Genomic DNA, 10764 nt, shown 5'->3' with positions numbered 1-10764 from the left:
TTGAGAGAAGAAATATGAAAATTCTTTAGTTAATATAATTAGTGAATTTTATAGACAGCATTTTTTTTTATCGATAAATGTAAATGATATTACCGGTGGAGTAAACAAAATTGCATATCTACAGGAATAATATTTTTTATAAATACTAATAGAATTCAATTGAAAAATTAAAAACATTAATATAGCGATTATATCCACCTTTTACTGCTATTATCATTGTTGTTGTTATAATTATAATTATTTATTTTGGTACACATTCCTATTTATTATTATTTCATTTTAGAAACATTTGAAATATTTAACATTACGGTTTTTTCAATCATGATAATAATAATGACAATTTTTTACATTTCCCTACTTACTATTATTATCTTAATTATTTGTAAAATAAATTATACTTTGTGTGAATGTAAGAAGTTAATTTAGATTCATAATACATACATATAATATTAACCCTTTGAGTGGCATGAATGCAGGGAATGCAAAGACAGTTTGTAATTGTTGATAATAGTTTCGAGTCTTGTAACAACAAAATTGTGCTCAATAATAACTTTACCATAATATTTTTTATATGGAAGAATAATTATTATAACTTACTTAGTTATTCTTAATAAAGTATTTCATTTCCACAAAGTGCTTTAGCCAAGATTATTCAATATACTCAAAGGGTTAAATTATAATATTAAATTATTTTACATTCATATAGAAACAATTTAATTGACACTATTTCATTATATTACGATAATTTGGATCAGTAATAGCTGCGCTCGAATCACACGTGAAAGATACGGTCAACGCATATCGAGTTCCAGATTGGACTTTTTCAACCGCGTGCAAATTTTCACTACCGGATGTGAACATTAATACTCTACCTAAAAGACAACAAATTTTTCTATTTTAATTTAAATATTGGACATTATTTTAATATAAAATATAACAACTTACCCTTTCGTGGTTCTACCGTACTATTAACATTGTTTTCGTTAATAAATATAAATCTACCTCCTTTGAAATCTCTATCGTAATCATTTAAATATAGTAAAGAGGTATAATGGAAGTGTTTATATGTTTCCTGTAAATATAAAAATAGATTCTTAAAATACTTTATTCGAAGAATGTGTATGTATAATATATAATTAAATCTAGTAGAACATATTTCTACCTTATCGACATGTGGATGCCAATATTCATCGTGTATAGTTTTAGCCGGCACATTAGTCATTTGCGAAAAGAAAGTTGGTTTGGTTAAATAAATCTTATCGACGTCTACTCCAAAATAATGCGCTATAGAATGCTGAATCTTGGTCTTAACTACTCTAAGAACAAAGATAAATTTTTATATAAAAAGTAAACAAATATTAATCATAAATATAATTTTAAACTTAATAATTTAGGTATTCATACTTATACATGGCAAAATCAACAGCATTAAATATTTTATCTCTTCCTTCTAGCTGATAGATGTTAACGAATTTAGATCCTTTACTCAATGCACCAGAGTGAAGATCTAAGATAGTTGCACCACCATCAGAACCACCTAAACTCATACCGTTAATTGCAAGTTTTAACAGAACATCGCTCTCTGCCGAAGTAACTAATTTATCCGTTACCATTCTTCCACATTTTTCTGGTAGACAACCAGGAAATTGATTTAATTCATTTTTAAATTCTTCTGAACACTCTACGGTTTGCGTTCGGGTTACCAATATATCTTTTTGTTTTGCTAATTGTATTTCTTTACCATTTCTACTATTATACCAAACGATAAACAAAACTCCAACTATTAAGATACAACGTGACCATACTCTTTGATACGGGAAGGATATAGAAGGTCCAAATTTTCTAAAAATTAACAAAATAATATTATTATTATATACATTTACGAAACAATATAATTAAGCTTAATTAAGAAATAGTTTAGAGAGTGATGAAAAGAAAAGTTAAGAAATTGAAATTTTTGCAAGAAAATTCATACTAATAACAGTTACAATTAAATCGATATTTCTATTGAATGAAAAAAATTTGGTTACAAATATGTGATACATACAATTTGACAGTATTATTCGTATCGGTATCTACACCTTCTTTCTCATTGTTTTGTGCTTGCATTGCCTTTTCCTTCTTAACGTCCTTTTTCTTGGACTTTTTATTTTCTTGTGACATATTTTAATTAATATTCTTTCTCAATGTTTATATTTACAGTAATAACGTCGAAAGGATCTTATTTCTGTAGTAACAGGTGGTACAGATGGCGCCACATACGCATTTCTTTGATTACAAAAAATGATATAATAAATTACAAATATTTTTACAGAGAATTTTTTAATTATAATATTATACAATGAAGAACAAAATGATTCATTGATTTCTTTATAATAAAGAATAAATAAAAAGTCCAAAGTATTTTTTTATACAAAAATTATAGTCATTTAAAAATGAATTTAATAACAAAACAAATTATTAAAGTCAAGCAACATGGGCACGATTAGTAAAATGGATGAGTGACCCATTCGAAAAAACAAAAAATAAAACAAAATATAATATTATATTAATCGAGAGAAGAAATAAAATTTGGATTAATATTTAATATAGATTTATTTTTCAAATATTTCAGACAATTTAAAAATGATGAGTATAGCGCATGGGCAACGAAGAAATCTTAAAGTTGTTGGTTTGACACCATGTTGTCATAGAAACTGATAAAAGCATGGCCGACTGCACTACAGTTTACGATTACCAGCCGTTCAAGAAGGTGATGATTAAATACTCAACGATTTCTCATCGACATTAAATAATATTTTAAGTGAGTATTTACAAATATTTTTTATTCATTAGTTCATTATTTTTATTATTATTATTATTATTATTATTATTAGTTTCATTTTATCGAAATAATTACAATAGATCGAGTTAAGTATTATAAGAAAAATGTTATTTTTCTTGTCTAAAGAAACAACGTAGTTTTTTCATGTGATCGTTATAATCATTTATTTATGATTATAATTATCTTTTACTAATTTATAACATTTATCAATGATTGTTGTTTGAAAATATTTATAATAATTTGAACTACCACGACTCGCGTCACTTGTAATACATATTTCTGTTCTTTTTTATTAAACAACGCGAATACCAAGTTTATTTATAGAGAAATGAAAAAAAAAACTATAGTATGGTAATAATAGCTGAGAGAAAATTCTAATCGATAATATAACATGATATTGATATTTTTCATTTCTAAGAACGATTTTGTTAAAACGCGTTACTAACGTGTAACGTCATTAATATGAAATATTTATTAGTTCATTGTATACATTATGCGTATACATATAGCGTATTGTTAATGGTTTCTTTGTTTGCACATGTCGTTAACTAAGGATTTTTTATTTTAAGAATTTTTAATTACATTAATTCGAAACGTACAAATGCATAAAAAAATCAAGATTATATACTTCCCGAATAGAAACATAGTACAGGAAGATAAGAAACATTTTATAGCGGTTTTCAACTACTTTTTAAATATTCAGTACACTGATCAATTATTGTATGCATGTAATTTACTTAGTACAAATTTTATTTGCATAACAAAAATATATTATAAATATATAGAAATGTTATTAATCGTTTGCTCGAAAACGTAAATCGATAATTAGTTGATTACAAATACAAGTTAGTTAAATAAATAGATACAAATTTTGATTAGCTCAAATATGATATATTAAAAAATAACATTTCGACAAATATTGCTTTTAAATGTTATGTAACTTGGATAAGGTGGATTTTTTAAAAGGAAAATATATTTAAAATAGAAGAGCGCTTAGGAAATCCATATTCTCGCGTGTCTCGAACTCGGTTAAGAAAATGGTAATCTCAGGAAACGGTGTATACATGAAAAGTAACCCAGATTAGGTTCTCTGTACCTTAGTCTACCACGAAATACAAGGTTTCTCTACGGAATAGTCGATCCTATAATCGATCTGATTATCACCGCCTAGCTTTTAGGTTTCTTCTAAGAAAATATAAAATCATTATACAATTATGTTAGTAAAATCTGTCGAGTTGAAACTAAAATCATGAAATTTTCACAAAGCCTGCATATATAATATTTTGATATATTGCATATGGGTAATAGATAGTATATAAGCGTGGGTTGGGTTATTTACCTTTCTATTACCTTTACGTTACCTTTTATAAAAACAATGCAAGTTTTTCTTTCGTGACAACTTGAATCGACCTTATTCGCTTATTAAAATCGATATAAGACGTTACCTCGTGAATCACCAGGACGAGAGAAAAATTTGATTCGAGCGTGGTAGTAGCCTCATACACCGAGTCAATAAATATCTAACAATAAGTTCTTTCTTTTCATTAAAATTTTGGAGAAGAAGTATTACTCATAAAGGTCTAGTTCGAGTGGAAATAGCGAGGAAAGCTAGCTTTGACGTGTTATTCGTAAAACTATCGTACACGAGTATATGGCATTATATCGATTCAACCTTCAAATATATATGATCGAGCTTTTATAACGTCTATACAAAATGATATCATTGCGGTAAAGACAAGTGTAACTGTGGACGTCGAATTATAACAGATAACAGTATAGAAACACTTGAATTTCATTAATGGTTTATTTTTATTCGGGGTCAAATAAAAAATTTCTTTCCTTATATTTCGTATCATTTTAATCATCTAGAAAATTTAATTGAATTGTCTTGAAATAAATAATAGATACGTGTGTAAGGTACGTTATCAAATTCATTTATCATATTAACTCGAGAAATAATTTCAAAACGAATATATATATTTATTGATAATAATATATATAATTAAATAATATATTGAAATGTTAAATACACTTTTAGATATATCATTTTGAATTACTGATTACAGTAATGTGAGAGATGTGCGAGACTGGTCGCGTTCAGTATCGGACACGTGTATGGCCGTGCGGTTAGCGTGATAGTTCAAATTCCTGATTGGACGAATGCGGAAAAAAATGAATCGGTATATAACATTGAACCAACTTGGTGACGGTACCTTTGGTTCCGTTGTTCTCGGTGAACGCATCGACACTGGTGAAAAGGTCGCCATAAAGAGAATGAAAAGGAAATACTATTCTTGGGAAGAAGCTATGAATCTTCGCGAGGTCAAGGTCAGGTTCTAACAACAATAACTCTCACGCAGACTATTGATTTATTTCTATCAAATCTTCTTGCAATTTTGTATCAATTAGAATTAATAGAAATTTTATTTTTTAATATATTTCATTTATTTCTCTAATTTTCTTCTTTTTTTTCTTTTTAATACTAATTGATAATTTACAAAATATTCTTTCGATCATGTATGTGTATAGAAGTTTTGAAGTTTGAATACCTTCCTTTTCTTAAGGAAGTATAACCTGTTATCGCTTACAACCTGTTATCGCTTTTCTCTACCCTGATCAAAGTTTTATACTTGATTCCGTGTTTGAACTCGATTGACGATAATGAAACTATTTACAGTCCTTGAAGAAACTTAGCCACGCGAACGTTGTAAAGTTGAAGGAAGTTATCCGAGAAAATGACGTCCTATACTTTGTCTTCGAGTATATGAAGGAGAACCTCTATCAATTAATGAAGGATAGGTATATAATTGTCTTTTTTTCTTTTTCATATATTTACGCGAATTATTATAAATTGTACACTTGCAGATAGACAATCCTTTATACTAACTTGAATAATTGATGTATCGTAATATTTACATCTACGTAGAATAATTTATCGATAATATTTTGACGTATGAAGCGTAGTCTATCTAGCTAATATTTTATTAATCACACGAAAATGAAATAAATCAACAATCATTTTTATATTACTCGACGTTGATCAAATTTGTTTGGCCTCTTGTTTGTTATTTTTTAGAGACAAACTTTTCCCAGAACCGGTGATCAGAAACATGGTGTATCAGGTATTACAAGGACTCGCTTTTATGCACAAACACGGATTTTTTCATCGTGACATGAAGCCGGAAAATTTATTATGCATGGGGCCGGAACTAGTCAAGATAGCTGACTTTGGATTGGCCCGGGAAATAAGGTCGAGGCCACCTTATACCGACTATGTGTCGACTAGATGGTAATTAATGAATTTAAGATAGCTATCATTGTAATTGTTAATACAGAACGAAAATTAATGTTTTTTTTTTCTTTTTATTTAAATTAATATAAAATAGTGATTTAATGATAATGAATTTGATGATAATACAATTTTCAACTTGAAACTTGATTAATTATTAGATTTCATTTAAACTGACAGGTACAGAGCACCAGAAGTATTACTGCATTCCACAAATTACAACAGCCCGATAGACATTTGGGCTGTCGGATGTATCATGGCCGAGCTTTACACATTCAGACCATTATTTCCTGGTAAAAGTGAGATAGACGAGATCTTTAAAATATGTTCGGTTATTGGTACACCAGACAAAGACGACTGGCCAGAAGGTTTTCAATTAGCAGCAGCAATGAATTTCAAATTCCCAAATTTCACGAAAACTTCATTGACTATATTGATACCTAACGCTAGTCAAGAAGCTGTGATACTGATGGAAGACATGTTACAATGGAATCCTATAAAGAGGCCAACGGCGCAACAATCATTGAGGTATAAACGATGAAATATTGTTTACATTTCAAATAAATACTCTTCGTATTTGTGATTTCAAAAAATTCAGATGAATTTTTTCTCGTATATTTTAGATATCCATATTTCCAAGTTGGTGTACCGCGTGTGGTTAGCAGTAAGAAAATCGGAGTAGCGTCGCAGAGAGAATTGATAATGAACAAAGTCAATCTACCAGCGCCGATTCCGAAACAATACAATTATCCGCAGCACGAAGTTATCAATAATAACGTAGTACAACCTAGGTAAAATACGTTGAAAAATAATGATGAAATAAATAAAATGTATTAATTAGAAAAACCTATATTTCAGAATGCAAGAGAAGAATATACAACCGCAGCAACAACCGGTATTACCATTGTTGAATCATAATAATCGTAAACGTGATAACCATTCGTCTAAATGGGACGAAGATGATTTCGCGGATCTTTTAGGGTGTGTTGCACGAATAACATAATCAGACCTAATCAAGACGTCGCTCAGTTATCTAATACTAGTCATTGTCCGATCGTCAGAAGCAAGATAGTTCCAGAGAGCATGGAAACTAAGCTACTACCTGATCGAGTTTACAAAGAAAATCGTGCCAATTGGAATGCCAACTATGCCGAACCACCGGACAATTTCAAGCAGACCAATGCCAATTGGTCATTGCCTGTTTGGAACGAGACGGTGCAATTAAAGAATTGGAATCAACAACAGTCGCAATCGGCTACGAAAAACGCTAGGAAGGTCTCAGCTAAACAACATTATCTCAGTGTGGCTCGGTACGTCGCTGGCCAGACCACAAATTTGTCGTCCAGGTATCGAAACTTTCGAAATACTATCGCGACCATTTTATTTATACATTTGGTACTGATCCTTGCTAGTCTTATCTTCTATCTTAGTTATCCGATCGAATTATTACTAAATGCTTTCAATATTTTTCTAATATTTTGTAATTATGATCAAACTTTTGTTTCTTTACAATGGTTACACAAGTCTTTGTGGAATACTAATCATACAGAATCGTACAATTCCGAAGTGAGTAGTCGATCGTTCATTATTCATTTAAAAGATACACTGATCCAATTCTTTTATGCTAAATCTTTATCAAAATCTTCCAAAACTTTCATAGAATTTACAAAGCTCAATCGTCTTATTTATCAAGTAATTATCTTCATTTTTTATCCGTTGTTCGCTTTGAAATATTTATTCAACATATTTTTGTATGCCGCTGCAAATGCTCGAACATTTCTATTGAAATATTTTTATCTAATTTGTAGGTTTTCTTATTCGATCAAAGAATTTTTCGATAATCAATTTCCCGATAAAATCAATTATTTATTCGGTAACTTTTTAACTTATTCCGATGTTACATGGTTGCTATTGTTTTTTATGGGGATTTCATTTTTTGCTTTATATTTTCTTAAGTATTACCAATTTAAGAAAACAAATTAGAGAATCTGTTAACATACCTACGCATCGATAATTCTTTAAATTATTCAAGTCTAATTGTAAGTTAGAGGAACGACAAAAATTATTCGATTCTTACATTTATAATTCAAAGTAATATACATGATATATTAATACACGAATATATTAAAACTAGAACCAAATTATAAATGTCATTAACCTGTTAACCATAAATACCATTTTACGAATAGAGTTGTCCCATGTAAATCTAAATGTTCCTTCAATAAAACAATTCCTTACCCACATTCCATCTTTTCAATTGTATAATAATTTTAACTGTTATGTACATTTATATCATTTTACTTTTATTTGTTCTTTATTTATTTATTTCATTGAAGAAACGGAGACACCGATTCGCATCAATCAAGGGTGACGATGAACGGCACGATCGGTCCACCGAGTTCAGAAAAATACGAAGAATTCAATGATTCTTTTTGGGGGCCCAGAGAGAATGTCGAGAATCAAACGAGACAACATTATCTTCCAAGAAATCGTTACATAGCCGAGCAAAACTCAAGAATGCCTTATCCCAGTGTTTATGGTACGCAAAATATCAGTGAGTATAAGAGTATCACTAGAAATAAATATATAAATATAATGAAATTCTAATGATTTTTGTCTTTCTAGACAAATTTGTTCTATTTTTTGTTTTGTCTAGAACGCGAGCAATCAAATTTTCATTATCTTCTCATTGATTTATAATTATGAAATTTTTAATCATGTTATTTTATGCCTTAGAACCTCAAAATAAATCGGCGTTACAATCGAATCTCTTTGGAAGTGTCTTAAATGTTCGAGGAAGTGGTGGTCTCCATGGTAGAACTGATTGGGCTGCTAAATATCTCAAATGACCACCACGTTACAATTCATCCTGAAATGGAAGTTTTCATTTTTACTGACACTTACCTTAATCTGTGATAGAATGATTTTAATCGTTCCAATAACGGTACCATCTTGCAGGATCGTTCATTGTAGAAACTAGATTTCTATTTCGTAGCATTCAATCCGTCAATTGATGCTTTCATTCTTTCTTTCTTTCTTTCTTTTTTTCTTTTCTTTTTCTTTTTGTAATTTAAACAAGTTTTTTATTTTTTAAAGCAACGTAGAAAGAAACATGAATATAAATGAAAGCTAGGAAACACACGCAACGATCATTAAATAACATATTTAAATATCATAATATAGACGAATTTCAGAGCCAAAGAAATGGTATGATAGACAAAATATTAACGTATAGTATTCGAATAATTAATATTATATAATAATTATTTAAGATATAATATTATATATTTATATATACATATATATACATATATATATATATATATGTATATATGTTAAAGGATCAATGTATATATTCCTGGGCCTAAAGGGTTTTGCCTAATCCACAAAATATGTTTAGGGGTGGGAATCTAGAGATACTGTAAGCGAAACAAACCACGACATGTGTATATTCTTCCAAACTAAGGGCAGAAACGTAAGGGTAAAAAGAATTAATAATAGTTGTGTATACACACACACACACACTTGTATATCTCGAACAGGAAATTACATAATTTCTCTAACTCTCCCCCTTGCTGCTCCCCTCGCCTGCTGAGGGTTTCATACTCGTTTCACTCTAATGCAACCCTGAAAAAAATTCCTTCCACAACATATATATATATATATATATGTATATGTATATATGTATATATGTATTTATTATTTGTACATATATAGAGTAATATTAACGCGACATTGAGTAAAAAATCTTTGCAAACGATTGGAAATAATATAGTCTCTTTTAATTTTGATTAATCCTTAAACGATTATGTCAATCCTTTTATGATCCATTGATTTATTTATTTAATTGATCTAATCGTAGAGTAATATATACTCAGTGTCGCATTTGATACAATAAAAAATATATGGAAGTAAACAAATTATAATAAAAGTAATGATATAATATAAAGAAAAAGAAAAAAAAGAAAAAAAAGAAAAAAAAGAAACAAACGAGGATTTTTTTCTATTACTTATTAAGTATAGTTTTTTTAAAAGAAAAAAAAACATAACGATTTGTTATTATATTATTTATCACTCGCATAAATTGTTTTCTCTAATTATTCTAATTATTCTTATTCTATAATTCTTCTGTTTCTTATTATTATTATTATTATTATTATTATCATTATAGTCTCTTTATTTAATCCTTTTCATATTCGTACTTATATTTAATTAGTACAATTCGTATCAAGATGGGGGTTTTCTTCGTGCAAAGAACGATATACAGTTTTTTTTTTTTATATAATCTTTACACAGAGTTACACAATATTCTTCGGTTCTTATATTAATTCCACTCTTTTGATCGTAGCAATGAATTATTTTTATTAATTCAATACGAATCTCCAACACTCGTTTCGCAAAAAACAATATTTCTTTTTCTTTTTATTGTATTTTTGTTCTCTTCTCTCTTTTTGTTTTGTTTTTTCTTTTTTTTTCTTTTTATTTTTATTTTTATGTGTCTACTAAATAATTGGGAAATGTTAGTAGACGATCGATGATTTTAATTTACACTAATAATACCGTGTGAATTTTCTGTTTCTTTTTTTCTTTCTTTTTTTTTTTACTTCCTTATTATTACGCGTATATGTACAATAGAACGAGCACACAATAT

At 28.6% G+C, this 10764-nt stretch overlaps 2 protein-coding genes across 3 annotated transcripts; one reads left to right on the top strand and one right to left on the bottom strand.

Annotated features, from left to right (window-relative positions):
• Positions 1-404: 404 nt before the first annotated feature.
• Positions 405-2264, bottom strand: LOC122513695 (2-oxoglutarate and iron-dependent oxygenase domain-containing protein 3-like). Its single transcript, XM_043630130.1, has 5 exons — positions 2048-2264; positions 1405-1842; positions 1163-1316; positions 946-1072; positions 405-872 (listed from the first exon to the last, which is right to left on the bottom strand). The coding sequence occupies exons 1-5, from the start codon at positions 2161-2163 to the stop codon at positions 724-726; spliced, it is 984 nt and encodes a 327-aa protein (XP_043486065.1). The 5' UTR covers positions 2164-2264; the 3' UTR covers positions 405-723.
• A 361-nt stretch (positions 2265-2625) lies between these two features.
• Positions 2626-10029, top strand: LOC122513803 (serine/threonine-protein kinase dyf-5). Of its 2 annotated transcripts, XM_043630275.1 has the most exons (10): positions 2626-2803; positions 4891-5152; positions 5502-5623; positions 5901-6113; positions 6294-6641; positions 6737-6904; positions 6972-7094; positions 7175-7459; positions 8450-8667; positions 8850-10029. In XM_043630275.1, the coding sequence occupies exons 2-10, from the start codon at positions 4985-4987 to the stop codon at positions 8960-8962; spliced, it is 1758 nt and encodes a 585-aa protein (XP_043486210.1). In that variant the 5' UTR covers positions 2626-2803; positions 4891-4984; the 3' UTR covers positions 8963-10029. The 2 variants fall into 2 exon arrangements, with proteins under 2 accessions (XP_043486210.1, XP_043486209.1); XM_043630274.1 differs by lacking the exons at positions 8450-8667; positions 8850-10029 and having other exon boundaries at positions 7175-8241.
• Positions 10030-10764: the final 735 nt, after the last annotated feature.

This window comes from Polistes fuscatus, unplaced genomic scaffold, assembly GCF_010416935.1.
Source record: "Polistes fuscatus isolate 324 unplaced genomic scaffold, CU_Pfus_HIC Scaffold13, whole genome shotgun sequence".
NCBI lineage: Eukaryota > Metazoa > Arthropoda > Insecta > Hymenoptera > Vespidae > Polistes > Polistes fuscatus.
The sequence above is the reverse complement of the archived record's forward strand: the minus strand, read 5'-3'. Positions and strand labels throughout refer to the sequence as shown.